Source organism: Natrix helvetica (assembly GCF_964273705.1).
Source record: "Natrix helvetica genome assembly, chromosome: Z".
Taxonomy (NCBI): domain Eukaryota; kingdom Metazoa; phylum Chordata; class Lepidosauria; order Squamata; family Natricidae; genus Natrix; species Natrix helvetica.
In genome coordinates, this window is record NC_138554.1 from 117,414,247 (window position 1) to 117,434,088 (window position 19,842).

At 39.1% G+C, this 19,842-nt stretch overlaps 1 protein-coding gene across 1 annotated transcript; it reads left to right on the plus strand.

Annotated features, from left to right (window-relative positions):
• Positions 1-222: 222 nt before the first annotated feature.
• Positions 223-18,766, plus strand: GTPBP10 (GTP binding protein 10). The gene is made up of 10 exons (XM_081932265.1): positions 223-356; positions 1,888-2,081; positions 2,172-2,263; positions 4,024-4,168; positions 4,686-4,759; positions 8,997-9,049; positions 12,322-12,429; positions 13,647-13,724; positions 14,378-14,501; positions 17,161-18,766. Exons 1-10 carry the CDS (start codon positions 321-323, stop codon positions 17,361-17,363), a joined length of 1,107 nt encoding a protein of 368 aa, XP_081788391.1. The 5' UTR covers positions 223-320; the 3' UTR covers positions 17,364-18,766.
• Positions 18,767-19,842: the final 1,076 nt, after the last annotated feature.

Below are 19,842 nucleotides of genomic sequence, written 5' to 3' on the forward strand. Positions count from 1 at the left end.
GCAAACAATGATATCTATGGAGCAGGCTGCAAAATCCATCGGATTAATCCGTTGGAATGACGTCGAAACTGGCACGCGATGCTTCATCCTTTGCAATTTCGGGATCATCCCTATCAAGCCAACGGTGCACAAGCGCCCATTGCCGCTCTATTAACACCGGCCGCGTCCCACAGAACGCAGCTCCGCCCCCAACTTCCGTTATGACTTCCGAAGTGGAACGGGGCTGTCGCCTGACATCATCATCCTGCGTCCTCCCGGGCTGCAGGTTCTCACCATCGCGGAATCCGCGGCAGGCTTGTTTAAACGTATCGGCGGGTGCGATGGTGTGGCTTAGTCGCGCTCTTTTAGGCAGGCAGGTTAGTGGAATCTTAAAAGTGACCCCCCCCTCTTCCCCATAGTTCGTACTTTTCTCCAGGTTCATTATGGTCTGCATGTGCTACTCTTCAGCTCCTACCGTCTCAGTCATCCCCCTCTTTGGTTGGGGACTTTGGATTTGAAGGGAAAAGAGAGTGGGGAAAGACACTTGATTTGGTGGAGATGCTTCTCTTAAGGCAGGTTTCTCCCCACCCCCACCCCAATGTGGTCCTAGGACTTTTTTTGGGTGGTGGGGTGCACCTTCTCGGTTTTTGTGGAATTGAAATTATTTGCAGCCCATGTTGAAAACCTTCCACTGAACAATTTTGATATACAGTTTCAGCAACCAATGCATCATTTTTCATTGCTAATATGAATATTGACTGATATAAACCCATACAAACAAAAACTCTTTCAGAGATCTTGTCATTTTTATAAGCAGGAAGAGGTCCCAAGGAAAAACAAAACAGCCTTAGTAAATGTTCCTAGAGTCGTTTGAGGCACAAACTGGCCCCAGCGCACAATATATTTTGCCTACTGCACAATATGAACTTAGTCCTTATGGTCAATTTATGGTTCAGTATGGATGAACTTAGAAAATTGGTAATTTGTTTAAATTGTCCATTTACCTCATAATGAGTGTGTTGGGCAAACTAGGAATATCTTTGTAATGAATAGCTGTTAAAAAAGAGCAATTGAGTTTTGTCTGTCAAATTTTTTAAAAATAGGAAATGTATGCCCCTATAATTATTGCTTATTGTTGGGATGTGAGTCTTAATACTGTCAATTTCTGGCATTATGTTTTACTTGACTTGTTTATAAAAAGCATCAGAAAATAGTTTCTGAAGAATAAATTCACTGTATAGGACTTATTATGGCATAACTTTCTATAGAGCTAGAGATTGCTTCATTCATTTAATTAATGGTCTAATCTTAGAAACTGATTTATGCTGGGTTTTAAGGTATTAATTTATAACTATGCCCATTGCATAGATCTCATGTATCTATTGGAATATAATTATTCAGATTTAGGAAGAGAAAATAATTGATAATTTTCAGAACCTGTTTAATTTTCTATTTATTTAAAGCATTCTGCTTTTCAACAAAATAAGCATTGATATATCTTTCACAAACAGTGAATACATATGTTGTGGTTTGTAAACCATGATTTAGCACTAACCCACTAATGAAATAATGGAATAGAGGTAATAAAGGAAACCATAGCTATGGTTTATCTTATTTGATAAAACATAGCTAAAGAAACCACGCTTTTAATAAGATTTATAAATCCAACAACTATTTCATCTTCACTAAAACAGTGAAATGCCATCTTCAAAAACTGTGCTTTATTTGTTCCTACAGAAATAAAATATCAAATTAGAAATATTTTGGCTCATATTATAACATGAAGAATTTCATTTACAGAAAGTCATAGTAATAGACCATCTCTGCTCGGTACATCTTTTTTTATAATACATTGCAATTTTCTGTTGGGTCTGAAGTATGCATGTTTTAATATATTAACTTTTTCAGTATGGCAGATTTATGGATGACCTAAGGATCTATGTGAAAGGTGGAACTGGTGGAATGGGTTATTCCCGCTTAGGTGGCGTTGGAGGAAAAGGCGGTGATGTCTGGTTAATAGCAGATGAAAAAATGACCTTGAAGAAAATGAAAGATAAATATCCAACAAAGCGGTTTGTGGCAGAGGCAGGAACCAACAGTAGGTGAGTTCTTTTCATTGACTGAGAATGCATGTGATCCTCAGTCCTGTCCTAGAAAACAATCATGTGATGTTTATTTTTTGGTCTCCCAAGTATTGCTGCACTGAAAGGTAATAAAGGAAACGACTGTGAAATAACTGTGCCTCCAGGAATATTTGTTACTACAGATGATGGGAAACAGCTTGGTAAGAATCTTCATTACTTTTATTGCCATGTTGAACATAATAGCAACTTGGGTATCTTTCATTTTTCTTCATGCCAATTTTTCTTAATGCTGCAGGGTAAAATTACAACTCCCAACCTTCCTATAACATCTTGAAGACTTAAGCTCCGTAACGGTTTTTTCTGCAGTAAATAATTAATGGCTTAGTCTGCCTTCTAGTGACACAATGCATCATAATATACCTAATGTTTGACTGCCATTGCAGAAATATCATGTACTGTATCTATTGGAATTGTATATATACAGTTGTTCAGATTTAGAAACAGAAAATAATTGATAATTTTCAAAATCTATTTAATTTTTTGTTTATTCAGAAAAATCAGCATTCAGATAGCTTTCACAAATAGTTACTAGAGCAAATATTGATGCTTGCAGTTTAAATGATATGAAATATAAATAAAGAATAGAAGGAAAGAAAAATAAATTTAGGCATTGTTGTTCTTAAAATTACAATTCTTATAAAGTCTTGAACAATCTGCTGGAAATGATTATTGTTAGGTTAAAGTTGTGTGAGGTGAAAGCCCTCTAGTAGCAGGGAATAGACCAATCTTGTCACTCTAGTACAGGGGTCCTCAAACTATGGGCCACAGCCCACTACTGGGCCTTGAGCTATTTGGAAACGGACCGCAGAAGTGGTGGGCATGCACACACATCCTACTTGTGTGAACAGCAGGCACCATCCTTCACTATGTGGAACTATCCTCCCTGCTTGCCCTTCCCCCCCTTTCCAGCAAAGCTGGAAAGGTTGGGGAACTCAACTGCTCTAGCAGATGTTTGTTAATTGTTCAGACTCACTTCCCAAACATGACAAACCCTCTGACATGAACTCAAAACATTTCTTTATTAAGAATGCCGAAACCCCCGGCAAAAAGTTTCTCTCGCAGGCTAACAAGTCCGTCTGTCCGGAAGATGAATAGTATTATCCCAGAGCTAGGGTGGGGTCTTGCTAGCAGCGGTGACTCTTCTTTTCCCAGGATCAGGCCACAGCTTTCCACTGCTCTCCTCTGCCTTCTGCGCAAATGCGCATCAGGCACTATATCCAGCTGTTCCTCTTGTTCTTCATCAACCACCTCCAGACCTGGGGGCTGTTGACTCTCCAATCGTGGGCTGACGGATGGGCAAGGCTCCGCCTCTGTCTCTCTGTCTCTCTCTCTGCCAGCTTCGTTCCCTCTTCCCCCTCGGAGCTCCCAGGGTTTCCTGATGCTGATCCTGACTCCCACGCCTCCTCTTCCTCTGATTCGGCTTCTGGAGGGGCTGGCGGCCGACAGGACACAACACTAATTTATTTCCACTTTTATTTGTAAGTTATATTTTAGGTTCAGCTCAAAGGAATGTAAAGATTGAGATACCATCATATTGAGCCTGACTCCTGATTATTATAGGGACAAAAGTCTCCTGGCAAAAACTACATTAGCTTTCACCTCCGATATTACCTGATAATTTCAGATTATTCAGATTTAATGTGATTGTTTTCATAAGTCTTTGAAATGAACATTCACTCATAGAAACCTTTTGTACTGTACATTTTCTATTCACTGTGTTCACCAAATGACGAAACAATCTATAATTTATAGATGATTGATAAAATTATTTTCCAGGTTGTCGAATTAAAAAATGGGTTGCCTAAAAATACAGTATGTTGTTGAAAAGTGCCTATTAAAATGAAGTTCTGTGCTAATGATGCAAAAAAAAAAATTCCTGACATTTAATATTTATATTTAGGTAAACTTGACAAAGAAGGAGAAAGATTGTTGGTAGCCCATGGAGGTATTGGTGGATGTCCTGTAACAAATTTCTTGCCCACCAAAGGTCAGGTTCACGCGATACATCTTGATCTAAAACTTATTGCAGATGTCGGTTTAATTGGGTAAGTTATTTATTAATTACTTCAATAATTGAAGTAATTTCCTTTGTACTACAAATATTGTTATTAATTCTAGCTCTATTTCAAATTGACCTAACTATTCATTTACCTCCAGATGCTAGAATCTTTCTTTTTGTTTCCTATTTCTAATTAATTTCAGAACAATAGAGAAAGGATTGAAATCTGTAGTTTTGTTCAAATCCTGAAAAGATTTTGTAGATTTAGAATGCAGAAGGAAGGTCAGAAAAATATACTTCCTTTGCTTAAAATTGGGAAATGGAGTCTGCCAACAATCCAGCATATTCTGGGCAAGGTAGGAGAGTGGAGAGAGTAGAATGCACCAAAAAGATGGGACTATTTTTTCTTCATTCCTGCAATTTCCAAGACATTTCCATTCATTATTAGAAAATATTTACTTTAGTTTAAAAAATTCATTTGCAATTCAGTAACTTTGTTCTATTGTATGTAAAAGCTCTGTATTAACATTAAATGGTAATTTACTCAATTCTCATTTTTCTAGATTTCCAAATGCAGGAAAGTCGTCTTTATTAGCTAAGATCTCTCGTGCCAAACCTCAAATTGCAGATTATGCTTGTAAGTAACTTCATATATTTATTTATTACTTATTATTACATTTATTTTCACCTATTTCACTAGGCCAGGGATCCCCAACCCCTGGGCTGCAGGCCCTACTGGGCCATGGCCTATTCAGAATTGGGCAGTGCGAATGGCTGGCTGGAGTGCATGTGCGTGTGCAATTTAACATGCAACGAATGACGGGCTGTTGACCTCACATGCACTAGCATATTGTTCATAGAGGTCAAGCTGCATGTCGGCGCACCACTCTTACAAGGGCTGTGTGCTGGCCACCCTTCGTGCAGCCCAATTCCCTTTTCCCCACACCCCCAGCTTGGCCTCTAAGCTGCAAATCATTGCGGACCATTGCTTTAGGCAGCTTACAACAATAAAAACAAAGAAGAGTATAAACAAAACTGAAGTAAAACAACAGAAAAGAAAACAACATGATATAATAATGATAACCAATATGATAACCAAAGAGATGGGTGTGTGAAGAGCAGAGAACAATGGGAGATGGAGTCTGCCAAAAATCCAGCAGAGCCAAGAATTCAGATTCCTGGGCAAGTTAGGGGGTTGGAGGCAGATCTTACTCTAGAGAGTAGGATGTACCAAAGAGAGGGGACTATTACAGAGAAGGTTCTTCTTCTGGGTCGCAGAAATCAGAGTTCTTTGACCAACAGGATCCGTAGTAGGCCCTCACTGCCAGCAGGAGTAGGACTGGTTTGTCCTAGCAGGAAGAGACAGTTGCCATAGCTTTTCTCCAGAGAAACAAGTGTCTTTTAATTTCATGGCTGCAGTCATTCTCTGTAGTGAACTTGGAGCCCAAGAAAATAAAATCAGTCACTGCTTCCTTTTCTTCCCTTTCCTTTTGTCATGAAGTGATAAAAGTGGATGCCATGATCTTAGTTTTTTAATGTTGAGTTTCAAGCCAACTTTTGCACTCTCCCATTTTACCCCATCTTGAAAGTCATTTTCATTTTCAACCATTAGAGTGATATCGTCTGCATATCTGAGGTTGTTGCTATTTCTCCCAGCAGTCTTAATTCTGGCTTGTGATTCATCCAGCCGCGCATTTTGCATGATATGTTAAATAATCAGAGTGACAATATACAGCCTTATCATGCTTCTTTCCCTATTTTGAATCAATTGGTTGTTCCATGTCTGGTTCTAACACTTGCTTCTTAACCCACATACAGGTTTCTTAGTGAGGTAATCTGGTACTCCCATCTCTTTAAGAACCTGCCACAGTTTGTTGTGATCCATACAATCTTTAGCATAGTCAATGAAGCAGAAGTAGATATTTTTCTGAAATTTCCCTTGCTTTCATCATAATCCAATGAATGTTGGCAATTTGATCTATAGCTCCTCTGCCTCTTTGAAACTCAGGTTGTACTTCTGGTAACTCTCAGTTCACATACTACTGAAGCCTAGGACTTTGAGCATAACCTTGCTACATGTGAAATGAATGTCATTGTACAGTATTTTCAACATTCTTTGGGATTGGAATGTAAACTGATCTTTTTCAATCTGTGCCCACTGTTGAGTTTTCCAAATTTGATGGCATATTAGGTGCAGCACTTTAACAGCATTATCTTCTAAGATCTTAAATGGGTGAGCTGGAATAGTGTTAACTCCCCTAGCTTTGTTGTTGGTAAGCTTCCTAAGAGCCAATTGACTTTGCACTCCAGGATGTCTGGAGTCATGTCCATCTTTGCACGAAACATTTCCTTTATATCTCCAATTTTTTAAAGAGATCTCTAATCTTTCCCATTCAGTTGTTTTCCTCTATTTCTTTACATTGTTCATTTGAGAAGATCTTCTTATGTCTCTTGGGTATTCTGTGGAAAGCTTCATTCAGTTGGGTATATATTTCCCTTTATCCCTTGTCTTTTACTTTCATTCTTCCCTCAGCTATTTGTAAATCCTCATCAAACAGCCCCTTTCTATATACTTCTCTACTATGCCTTTACTTATTAATTAAAATTTATATATAATTTTAATCACACTTTTTCCTGGCAGCTGACAATATCAGTAGAAAACATTATTTTAAAACAGAAAAATAACCCACAAAAATATGTGGGAATATAAATATTTTTAAAAGGAGCAAGGAAAATTATATCACACAATGCCTTCCTCACTATGAAACCTCATGATGAAGATTGTTAATAAGGAACATCTTCCTTGGCAGGGGGAGGATCTTAGGGAAGCAACCAAAAAGGTTCTATCTTTATTTCTGAAATCATAGGTTCAGTAAAAAAAATAAGTATTAAATATTAAATCAAAAAGCATTAAAGGGGAACACCAGTTCTTGGAACTATATTTGTTAATGAGACTTCCCATAACTAGGGTGTGGGTATGGAGAGCATCAGTTAATGCATGTCACTGCATGGCAAAGCTGTAGGTTACTTTTCTCTAATACAGATCTCTGCGGTGTAACGAGTGAGGGATGATATGCAGTGAAGAGTAGTTTATACCTTAATCACAAATTCTAGATGCTCAGCCAATAGGAAGATGAATCCTCCGGCAGATGAAAAAACCCTGTCAGCATAACCCTTGCTATGTATCTAAAAGCATGGGAACATGATATTTTTGGTTCACATGATGTATAGAGATAGTCCTTGGTTTACAACCAGTCACTTAGCGATGATTTCAAATTACAATGGATACCCCCAAACTGTTCCTATGGTCTGGTTCTGAAGTTCCAGCAGCTCCTTCCCTTCCCAGGACTGTTAATCCGATCTCATTTTGTTTTTTGTTTTTTTATAATTAATTTTTATTTATTCTTGTAAAAATAAAATCATACAAACATAATTTTAAACATATTGCCGTCACAGCGCAAGAAATCATAGCGTTTAAATAACCAAACTTAACATTACCGTCCTAATGGTAGGCCTAATATTTTACACCAACATTTACACTATATGCAGCCCATCTAGTCAGCGTACCTACTTCATCAATTCTTATTCGTCCTTTAATTTCTGATTAATATTATTTACCAGTATCTGATTTAAACATATATTATTGCTTCAGTTGTTATTATTCGGTCGTTCCCGTACCCAATTATACCACCTCTTCCATGAGTTATAGAATTCTGAGTCCTTTTTTCCTTTAATTAATTTTGTTAGTCTATCCGATTCTGCGCATTCATTAATTTTATTTATTACTACCCTATCCATTGGTAATTGATCGCTCTTCCATTCCTGGGCAAATGCCAATCTTGCCGCAATGGTTATGTGCAACACCAAAAACCATATCTCCATGTTGATATCTGGGGGTTTGAGTCCTAACAGGAAGGTTTCAGGTTTCAAATCTAATTGATATTGGGTGATTTCTATTAACCACTGCCGGATTTTTTTCCAGTATTTAATCGCCATTGGGCAGGTCCACCACTGATGGAAATAGGTCTCCTCTCTGTGACCACATTTCCAGCAATTAGGCATAATCCCAGAGAACATTCTGGCAAGTCTTGCCGGTGGTAGATGCCACCGATATATCATTTTATATGTATTTTCCTTATACGAGGCTGCCATAGTCAATTTCATGTTTTTAAACCAAATTTCTTCCCAACTTTGAAAGTCCAATGTACGTCCTATATTCCGTCCCCAAGCAATCATGCAGTCTTTGACCACTTCTTCCCCTACGTCTAATAGCAATAGATGTCCGTAACACTTGGAAAACATCCCTTTCTCTGTTCCAAAAAGAACCTTGTCCAGTTCTTGTTTATAGGGATATATACCTTCAGTCTTCTGATCTTTTTTATACCTTGAGAATATCTGGGAATATCTGGGAATAGCCACCAGTCGATATGGTACCCTTGCGAAGCTAATGATTCCCTAGTCTTCAAATTCCCCTGTGAGTCTAAGATCTCTTCATAATCCGATCTCATTTTGGATGGGTTGGCAGCTGGCCCGCATCTACAGCAATATTTACGGAACCCCACAGTCACATGACTACATTTCAGCAAAATTGACGCATAGCGGATAGTAGATTTGCTATTTTGTGTGTGTGTGCTCGCGTGTGTGTGTGTGTGTGTGTGTGTGCATGAAGACAAATATACGTATCCCAGAATAATGGTGCAAAATCCAATCTGGGCCATTCCTGGGTCCAGAAATCTAATCTTCTGGTAGCTTTTGGATTTTTGGTAGCCCATCCTTAGAGAACCTTTCTCTCACACTGAACAGATAAATTTAATCCAGGGGTAAATTTTGAAAATCCTTTATACCACATTTGACTTATTTCCTGTTTTTCACAGTTACAACATTATCTCCCGAAATTGGAACTGTGATGTATCCTGATCACAAGCAGGTTGGTTTCCAATATAATTTTTATCTAAAATATATTGTAGAATTCCATTTTTGGCAATATTAGGAGTTCCCACTTGCTTATAATGGAAAGAGTGCTGCCAAGATATCTGTGAGAGCATTGCACATTTCACATGCTTGTTCCAGGTCCCTAATTAAGGCATAAAGAGGGCTTTGATGTTAATCTGTTTTTTAAATTAATCTCAGATCTGCAGGCCTCAACATTGTCTGATTATCCACAAAATAAAATTCCATAACTATTGTTTTGAAAAATGTCAATATTGCCAGTATTTTATTAAAGGATCTACTATTTTTCTACTTTACTGATTTCCTGTTTTTTTCCAGCTGAATCAGCATACTACGAGCAGAGTAACATCTAAATAAAGAAATATTTATTCTGATCTTTTTAATAGGTTAATTCTAGTATCTCTGACTTTATGACTCAAATTGTCTCTTTGTGTGCTCCACAGATAAGTCAGCAGGTTTAGTAAATAGACAGTATCTGGGTGCATTATACTAAAGAACCATTAGTCCGAGATTCAATTCTCTTAGTGGTTACTATATACAGGCATTCCCCAAATAGAACATAATTGCAGTACCATTACGTTTCTCAAGTTCTTCAGTAAGAAATAGAAGAAGTGATAGAAAGTTGGACTATACAGACAAAGCTTTGATTGTTGTAGTAATACGCGATCATGATTAAAAGCTATATGTGCTTATTCATTATGATAATTTCTTTCAAAATAAGCATTGTTAAAGTGTAGAAAATGAATAAGGAATAGTATGCAAAAGAAATTAAAAACATGAAATAAGAAAGGAAGTAAACTAACTCTCAACACATCTTCACATTTATTTTTGAAAATCTTTGCTTCTACACATCCATGCCCTGTTACGTATATTATCCTGTTTTAAAAAAAGATCTCTTTTTATGAAGGTTTCATCAGCTCCATCCAACCACATATTTCCATTTCTCTTGACCCATTTAGTTTCCATATACTTGTTTTATGAATTATCAACAATTGTTGGGTCTCGGCATTGTATGGCACATATTTGTTTGTTGAAAGTCCCAGAACACTTTAGTTTCTTAACCACCTATTTTGTGGTCCCATCAGTTATTGCTTGCAGGCAAATGGTATTTCTTGCAGATATTTCTATGCACCATTGTTGCTACTTTATCATGTCATGGTTTGCAATCAATTTGCAGCAGCTGAATATGTGGTCTGCTGTTTCTTCAGCTCATTTGCAGATATAGCATTTGCTGTTTGTAAGAATTGAGAATACAGAAAAATTCTGAACAAACCACTTCTGTCACCATATGCTGACTGTTCTTATTTATCAGCCAGAAGGCTCAAATCTAGGAATCCCCACTGGCGCTTGCACAACATCTGCTCAAAGTTTTGACATTGATTCCCAGTGGAAAGCCAAATCAGTTGCTGAATGTCCAGATTTAGGAAGACTTACTGTATAAATGACACCACAAAAAAGATGCTAGGCTTTGACTACCCTGCCAGCAGTGGACAATTCTGAATAGGATTTGCATCTCACACAGTGTCTGCTGAGATTCATTGTATACATTGAGCATAGTATCCTACCTTCACTGTGACTGTGGGGTCCCATGTCAAACTGTACATCACATCGTGACCGGCTATAAGCTGAGGGCATATACCAGTCCAGTATATGATTTCCCCCACATATAAATGATGATGCATTTGAATGGTTAGATGGCCTAGACACTGGTATCTGAATAGGAAACTTTTTAATATTCATATTTTATTATTATTTTTTTTAAATCTAAGTGTCCAGGTAATCTAAGAGACTTCAAAGTCTCATCCTATTTTTTTAAAAGAGCATTCAAATAAAGGCATTTTCCCACTGGAAGGATTCTTATAATTAATCCCAAAAATTTATTTCAAATCCATCTAGACCCTTAGTTCGTTTGCAACTTTTTAAAATCAAATATCTAATTGCCCTTTTGCTGTTTATTTCAATTCCTTTTTATTCCTTAAATTTATTTTTAAAGCTTTTTTCACCAAAGATTGAAGGAAACTCACAGTGCAATGAAATATAAAATGTGTGAATCAAAAGGTTCCTAATAGCTGAAAGACATTTTCCAAAAAAAGGAAGTATTTATTTTCCCAAAATTGAATATAGGAAAAAAAACAAGTACAGGCTATGTATATGAATTCACTTATTTGGCCTGGGTGGTGGGTGGTGTTCGTTTGTTGACTAGGGCTGGTTTCCAGATGTTTGGTAGGCGGGAGGTATCATCACATTTATTCATGTTGTGGGGCTGTTTCTCTATTTCGATGTCTTCCATAATTATTCTCTTGTTGAGGTGTTCTGTTTTGGAGATTAACCTGGCTCCTTCAAAGTTGAATTCATGTCCTGTAGCTTTAAGGTGCTGGAAAAGGGAGGAAGTTTTTTTCTTTTTTTCTTACTGCATTCTTGTGTTCTGTGATGCGTGCATTTATCCTCCTGTTTGTTTGTCCTATATATGTTGCCGGGCAGATTTTGCATGGTATTTCGTAGACTCCTTGGTTTTCTAGCTGGATTTTGTCTTTAGGGTTTCTTAAGATGTTGGCTATTTTTTGGTCAATGGTGAAGGCTGTCCTGATATTGTGCTTGTGGCGGCAAGAAAGACGGCAGCTCCGATCGCATTTTAAGCCCAAGCCTGAAGATGGCAAGTGAGATCTTGCCAAAACATTGCCAAGACAATCTCATCCTACACGGGAAAAGACCCGAATACAACAAAACCAGCATACCTACACCCGTGAAAATCTACGAAAACAAATTATATTTATATTTATATTTATATTTTTATTATTTTTATTTATATATATATATATATATATATATATATATATATATATATATATATATATATATATATATATATATATATACATACATACATACATACATACATACACACACACACACACACACACACACACACACATACACACACACACAAATTAAATTTTGATGCTATCCATTTTGCCTATAAAGTGACTCTAGGCAGCTTATAAGTTATAAAACAAATAGACAAATGATTAAAATATTAAAACATTAAAACTACACAGGTTAAGATTTTAAAGCTATAGTGCTTAAAGCTATATTGTTATATGTTATATGTGTGTACTGTTTTTGGCGTCTTGTTATTTGGGGGTGTAGAATTACCACGTGAAGTTAATAGCTCCCTAATGATTTTGATATCCACTTGAGTGAATTCAACAGGACCAAATTATTTTAAAAAAATATTTTCCCCTTCTTTAGATAACAGTTGCTGATCTTCCAGGATTAATAGAAGGTGCCCATGCAAATAAAGGAAGAGGTCATAAGTTTTTGAAGCATGTGGAAAGGACTAAACAACTTCTCTTTGTTGTAAGAATACATTCCTTGTCAGCATTTGCATGCTTAACTTACACTGATTGACCAACATACAAATTGTGTTTTTGGGCATATACTTGTACATAAACCAACTCATGGATAAACCCTCAAATTTTAAACAAAGTACCATAAAAATGCATACCAGCTTATTCACAAGTGACACATTTTTCATGGTGCTTTGGTGAAAAAATTGAGGGTCAGCTTATCTGCAGAATATATAGGTTCACACCATGTTAATCAGTTAACTATTGTTTATTAAAGCATGTTGAGTTAATACAATACCTTAGCCAAATCCAAACCTCCCGTAATTTTGGCAAAGCATAATGTCTGAACTTCAGACTGAAAGCAATTCCCAAGATGAAATACTGAAATGTTTTCATGAATACAGAACACAATGTATATTTCAAAGTATGAATTCTTTAATATTTATGACAATTCACTTTTGAAATTAAAGCCCTGAGTCTCCTAGATTGTCCATCTAAATGCTGCTGAGCAATCAGTTTAAATAGCAAAGGAATAATTGGTAGTGAATTTTTTGGGTAACTTAGAGGAGGGGGGGACACTTGTGGTACAATTTCCACCAGATCTGGAATACGACAATAGCCAACTATGTAAATGTCAGCGTTTGTTGCAAAAATCAAATCCAGAAAGCAGAAACAGATAACTGATTCAGCAGGATTCATTAACTTCTTTATATACATAATAACACATAAATAAATGTACAATATCAACAGTCGATTCTCCAATGTTGTAGTAGTTACAGGCAAAACACAGACAGAGGAGAGATTGGTCTGCAGTTCCAATTCAGAGAGCAGACTAGATTAGTTCTCTTGCACAGACTCAGATTTACATAGATAAGCCACACCCAGGCTCTAAGCCATCTGGCATGGCTCTCAGTCACCAAATAGTTCCCATTGGCTGATCCAGTTGCCATCCTTATACATTGGCTGACCTTGTTACCATGTCTCTGCCAGTTCATAAATATTCTGATAGTAAAGAAGTTTCTTTAAAAAGATATATGCAGATATAATGGCACACAGAAAAGTATATAAATTATTTAATGGTTTCAGTAATTTAGTAGTTAAAGGGCTATTTCCTGAAACTGCTTTGTACATAAATAAACAACTGCATTATTAACTTTTTTCACATTTACTCATCATTTAATAAAGCTAACCATGTGAGTGAAAATAATCATTATTTTTTAAATTTAGATTGATGTTTCTGGGTTCCAACTATCTTCTCAAACACCATTCAGGACAGCTTTTGAAACTATAATGTTACTAGCAAAGGTAAAAATCTGTTGCAATATTGAACTATATATAGTTTCATGATGAAATATTTATTTGCATACTAAATCTCTTGAAATTATAATATTGAGTTTCAATTGTGTTATATGTGTGGACATTTCTCCCTGGTATTTCTAGGGACAGGTGATAATAAAGATGCTGAGATAATTTGTCCCTGGAAGAGTCTACATAATTCAAAGCTGTTTAGCGTGTTTTCTTTCAATATAGATAAAAATATTGCTTTTTATTAACAGTGGATTTCAGATCTGGCCTCTAAGTCAGAGAATAGCAATAATTGTGTAATCATATTTCAAAAGTATACCATCACCATATTACCATTTAGTTGTGTCTGAATCTTGGCAACTTTATAGGCAAGTGCTTTCCGTGTTATTTATATACCTAGAAGTATTCTTCTAAATGAACAAAAAATAAAACAAAAGATACCTTGACTTTTTAAAAAATGTTTTATTTGGGAGTGCCTTTCACTGCCAGTACAAAACTAAAGTTTCATATTCATGGATGAACTAAAATATATAATTATACAACTGCCTTAATATTATATTTTACCATGTTTATGTTATGTTAAGTAATACTGAATTGCTTAGTAGTCAAATATTTTACAAAAAGTGTATTATGTATGCAAATTATATTTGAAGGAGCTGGAACTGTATAAAGAAGAACTTCAAACTAAATCTGCATTGCTAGCTGTGAATAAAATGGATTTGCCTAATGCTAAAGAAACATATGAAAAGTTAATGGAACAACTACAGGAACCTCAAAGTAAGATTCACTTTGACTCGTTCCTTTTAAAATAAAGAATAGTTGTGTCTTTTGGATATAAAGTATCAACAATAATTGATAATTGTGAAAATTGTGGCTTCTCTTACAAATCAAAAATTCATAGCAAGATTTCTAATTACCTAAATAATAACTATGGTGCAAGAAAATAAAATACCAAAAATATTTCTATCTGCACCATAATGAACACACAAGGCCATTGCTACTAGATGGAGATGTGGTTATCCCAATTTCAATTTAAATTACCATATTTTTCGAAGTATAAGACGCACCTTTTTTTCCTCAAAAAAAAGGCTGAAAATCTACCTACCTACTGTATTTCTCTCTCTTTCTACCCCTCTATCAGGGACGTGCGGTCAGGGGAGGCAGGGGAGGCAGAGCCTCACCGCTCTCATCATGAAAATAAAAAAAAGGGAAAAGGGAAAAGGCGCTGAGGAGCCTTCTGCACACGTGGTCCAGGAATGGGACCATGTGTGCAGGAGGCTCCTCTAGTCTCAGCCTCCCTCCTGAACATGTGGTCTCATTCCCCGCCTTCGTGAGTCAACATGAAGGGGACTGTGGCTCGAGCTGATGACGTCACCAGCCTCACCAGCGATAAACCTCACCGCACATCACTGCCCTCTATCTACCTACCTACCTACCTACCTACCTACCTACCTACCTACCTACCTACTCTCTCTCTCTCTCCCTACCTACCTACTGTATCTCTCTCTCTCTCTCTCTCTGTCTTTATCTATATCTATATCTCTATATCTATATCTATCTATCTATCTATCTATCTATCTATCTATCTATATATATATATATATCCCTCTATCTACCTACCTACCCACCTACTCTCTGTCTCTCTCCCTACCTACCTACTGTATTTTTCTTTGTCTCTCTATCCCTCTATCTACATACCTACCTACTCTCTCTCTCCCTACCATGTTTCTCTGAAAACACGACCTGCCCTGAAACTAACGCTTGCCACATTTTTCGTGTGAGCAAAAATATAAGACTACCCCCGAAAATAAGCCCCCTAGACCACAATCACCCTCCAGCCAGGCAGAGCACCGCTCACCGACCTAGCGGTATCCCGAAGGCGTCAAGCCACAGGAGCCGGGGAGGGAAAGGCGCTCACGTTGCTTGGTGCCTTTGGGATACCACTACGTTGGGGAGTGGTGTTCTGCCTGGCCAGAGGGGGGAGTTGCCAGGCGGCTGCTCCCTTGTGAGCGGGCTCCCGAAAAGCAGGGCACAGCCTCAGGGGCGAAGCAGCCATGAGGTGACCACGCTCACGAACAGCCGCCCGGCAAACTCCCTCTCCAGCCGGGCAGAGCACCATTCACTGACCTAAGGGGTATCCCTAAGATGCCAAGCCACGTAGCGCTCTACCCGCCCCCTAGCTCCTGCGGCTTGGCACATTATGGATACCCCCTAGGTCAGTGCATGGAGCTCTGGAAGACTCTCTGTCCAGAAGACTCTCTGTCTGGCAGCCAGCCCACAACCATAGAGCGCACTCCTAGAGCGGCTGCTGCTGGAAGACTCAGCACCCGAGTTTTGGAGTTTGGAAGCCGGAGAAGAAGTTATGCTCGGAGCGGCTGCAGGAAGAGCTGGGCCAGGGCATGGTGAGGCTGGGAGGCATGCTTGCTGGGGGCGGAAGAGGGGCTTGCGCAATCCCCTCCAGCCGGGCAGAGCTCCATGCAGTGACCTAGGGGGTATCCCTAATGCGCCAAGCCGTGGGACCTGGGGAACGAGCAGAGCGCCATGTACCTTGGCACCTTAGGGATACCCCCTAGGTCAGTGAATGGCATTCTGCCCGGCTGGGGGGGGGGTGTTGCTGAGCAGTTGCTCATGAGCGTGGTCACATCATGGCTGCTTCGCCCCTGAGGCTGTGCCCGGCTCTTCGGGAGCCAGTTCGCAAGGGAGCAGCTGCCCAGCAACCCCAAAACAATAAGCCCTCCTACAATAAACCCAAGGCCATATTTTATGGGGCAAAAGAAAATAAGACACTGTCTTATTTTCAGGGAAACACGGTACCTACCTACTGTATTTCTCTATCCCTCTATCTACCTACCTACCTACCTACCTACTCTCTCTCTCTCTCTCCCTCCCTCCCTACTGTATTTCTTTGTATCTCCCTCTCTATCCCTCTATCTACCTACCTACTCTCTCTCTTCCTACCTAGCTACTGTATTTCTCTCTCTCTCCCTCTCTATCCCTCTATCTACCTACGTACTTTTTTTTTTAGCCTCTTCAAAACCTTGGTGCATTTTATACTCTGGTGCGTTTTATACTCCGGTGCATCTTATACTCCGAAAAATAAATTAATTTAATTGCCTCTTCAAAACCTTGGTGCATTTTATACTCTGGTGCATTTTATACTCCGGTGCATCTTATACTCCGAAAAATACAGTATCTTCTTATACCATCATCGAAAACAAATATATATTAACAATCACACATTGGCCTTCTTTTTTTTCTTTTTGTCTTAGAATAGAACCATATTAAACAGAGTATAATTACCCATAATTACCCTTCTCTCCAAGAAGGAAATGTTTGAAGCATCACTAATCATTTTCATTGCATTTTATTTTCCTTTCTTAGGACATTTTGTAGCAGCTTTCCGTAGCCTAATTATTTATGACATTCTTATTTTCAGATTATTTACATTTGCTTCCACAAAAGATGATTCCTAAAGTCACTGTCAATTTCAAGGAGATCATTCCTATATCTGCACATACTGGAGAAGGGTCTGAGCAGTTGATTGCATGCTTAAGAAAAATAATAGATCAAGACGCAGAAGAAAAGATTGAAAGTTATCAGAGGGAGCAACTCAGTGCATTGCATCTCTCAAAAATATAGCAACATTTTTTCAATTAAATTAATTCAGCAAGTTTTGTAATTTTGCCTGTAATTAATTGGTTCTCTTTCTTAAGCATAAGTATGTGTATTTTGTTGTTGTAAAATAGTAAAAACATATGCAGGTTTTAAAGATGCATATCATGAAATTTGTAGAATAATTTTTAAAACATGTAAATATGTATTCTTATATATTGATCCTGGAGCTCAGTTTTCTTTATGAAAAACTTCAAGAAGAATACAATAATTATTTATTTTGAGAGAGCACAACACATTGCCCTAGAAATACCTAATGCTACAAGTGATTTCTGGAAATACTTTGGGTAGAAATGTTTAAATTACTTATAGCTATTCTAGTGGCAGTTGTAGAAAGTCCTGCACTGGTACATCTTTTAGCATATGAAGTGTTAGTACCATTTTATTTTGCACTACTAAAACCATACTTGGACTATTGTGTCCAGTTTTGGTCAGCGGGACACAAAAAAGATGTTGAGACTCTGGAAAGAGTACAAAGAAGTGTACAAAGATGATTAGGGAACTGGAAGCTAAAAACTACAATGAAGGAACTGAGAATGTCTAGTTTAACAAACAGAAGACATGTTATCAGTCTTCCAGTTTTTGAAAGACTGTCAAATAGGAGGGTCAACTTGTTTTCCAAAGCAATACAAGACCTACAGATCAAAGCTTAACAAGAGAAATCCAACCTAGAAATAGCAATAGCATAGCATTGAGACTTATATACCGGTTCACAGTGCTTTAGAGCCCTCTTTAAGCGGTTCACAGAGACAGCGTATTGCCCCCAACAATCTGGGTCCTCATTTTACCCATCGGAAAGATGTAAGGCTGAGTCAACCTGGAGCCTGGTGAGATTTGAACTGCCAAATTGCAGATAGTTGGCAGTCAGCCGAAGTAGGCTGTAGTACTGCACTCTAACCACTGCGCCACCAAGGAGAAATTTCCTATCAGAGACAACAGTCAATCAGTGGGGCAGCATGCCTCCAGAAGTTGTGAGTGCTCATCACTAGATTTTTTAAGAAGAGATAGGACAGCCATTTGTCCAGAATGATATAGGATCTGCTTGAACAAATTAGAAGATCCCCAAGGTCTCTTCCAGCTCTATAATTTTAATGATATATTGTGCAAATCTAGTCCGTTATGGTTTATTCAATCAAACATAGCTTAGTATGACATGGTGATTCTAAGAATGCCATTTAGTAATTCATGTAACTATTTTTGCACTTCATATCCAATGAAGAATAAATGCAAAATTTAACCATGATGTGAAAATATTTGGGGCTCAGAATATAATGTACCCATTGGGGAATTTTAACTACCTGGGAAGATGGTGTGCTATAAAATGTCTTGTTCTGTAGATGGGAAGTTTTCTAGATGACTCAAAAAAGGTTGTGAGTTAGACAATAGACAGATTGTCTATTGACAATTCTCCTGAATTGTCTGGAGAAATGGAAATCCAGTAATGAAGACCAAATTGGAGAAAGCGAGAAGCCATCTGCTTAATCTGCTAAACTATAATTTATTGTGAAAATAGTTGATTTAAGCCATAATGGATGTACACTTCTCTTCATGCCATAACCCCGTGATGGCGAACCTATGGCACGCGTGCCACAAGTGGCACACGAGGCGCTGCCCTGTCAGGTGGCCAGCGCGCATGTGCGCGCTGGCCAGCTGAGTTCACCTTTTTAAAAGCTATTTTTCGCCTTCCCCAGGCTCCAGAGCCTTTATAGGAGCCTGGGGAGGGCGAAAAGAGCCTCCTCTGCCCCCCACCCTGGAGGCTTCAGGGAATGTCCGGAGGCTTCCCTGACGCCTTTGGAGTGCTTAAAACCACCCTCCGAGCAAACCAGAAGTGACTTCCGGGTTGCTCGGAGGGTCGTTTTAAGCGTTCCGAAGGCTTCAGGGACCGTCCGGACGGCGGAGGGAGGGGGGGACTCTATAGCCTTCCTGCCATGCGTCCTGCACAGGAATCCGTCCCCTCGGGGCTTTGCACGGGCGTCGCAAGGGTTAAGCCGAAAGGGAGGGGGAGGGGGAAAGCGAAGGGGGCTTTGTTGTCCTCCTTCTCCTCCTTTCCCCCTCTGGCTCGAACGTGGGGCCCAGCAGGCAGCGAACGAGTCGGAACCTGCCGACCGGAGGAAGAGGGCGAGAGGCGGGTACCGTGAACGGCGGCAGCGGCGGTGGCAATAGTCGCAACTCGGCGGCAGGCCGCCCCGGCTGCGAGACAAAGGAGGGGAAAGGCGGCAGGCAGCTGAGCTCCGAGGACGGAGCCGCCCACGGGGCTGAGCACGATGCGGCGCGGGGCCGCCCGAGGCCGGGATCGAGGTGGCTGCGCGGCCTGCCTGGTGTGGCGCGGCTAGAGGAGGAGGAGGCGAGGGCGGCGCGGCCGAGGCCCGATGGACTTCCCTTCAGCCGAGCCCGTCCTGGCGGCGGCGGCGGCAATGTGAAGGCCAGGCCCTGGCGAGCGCGCCGA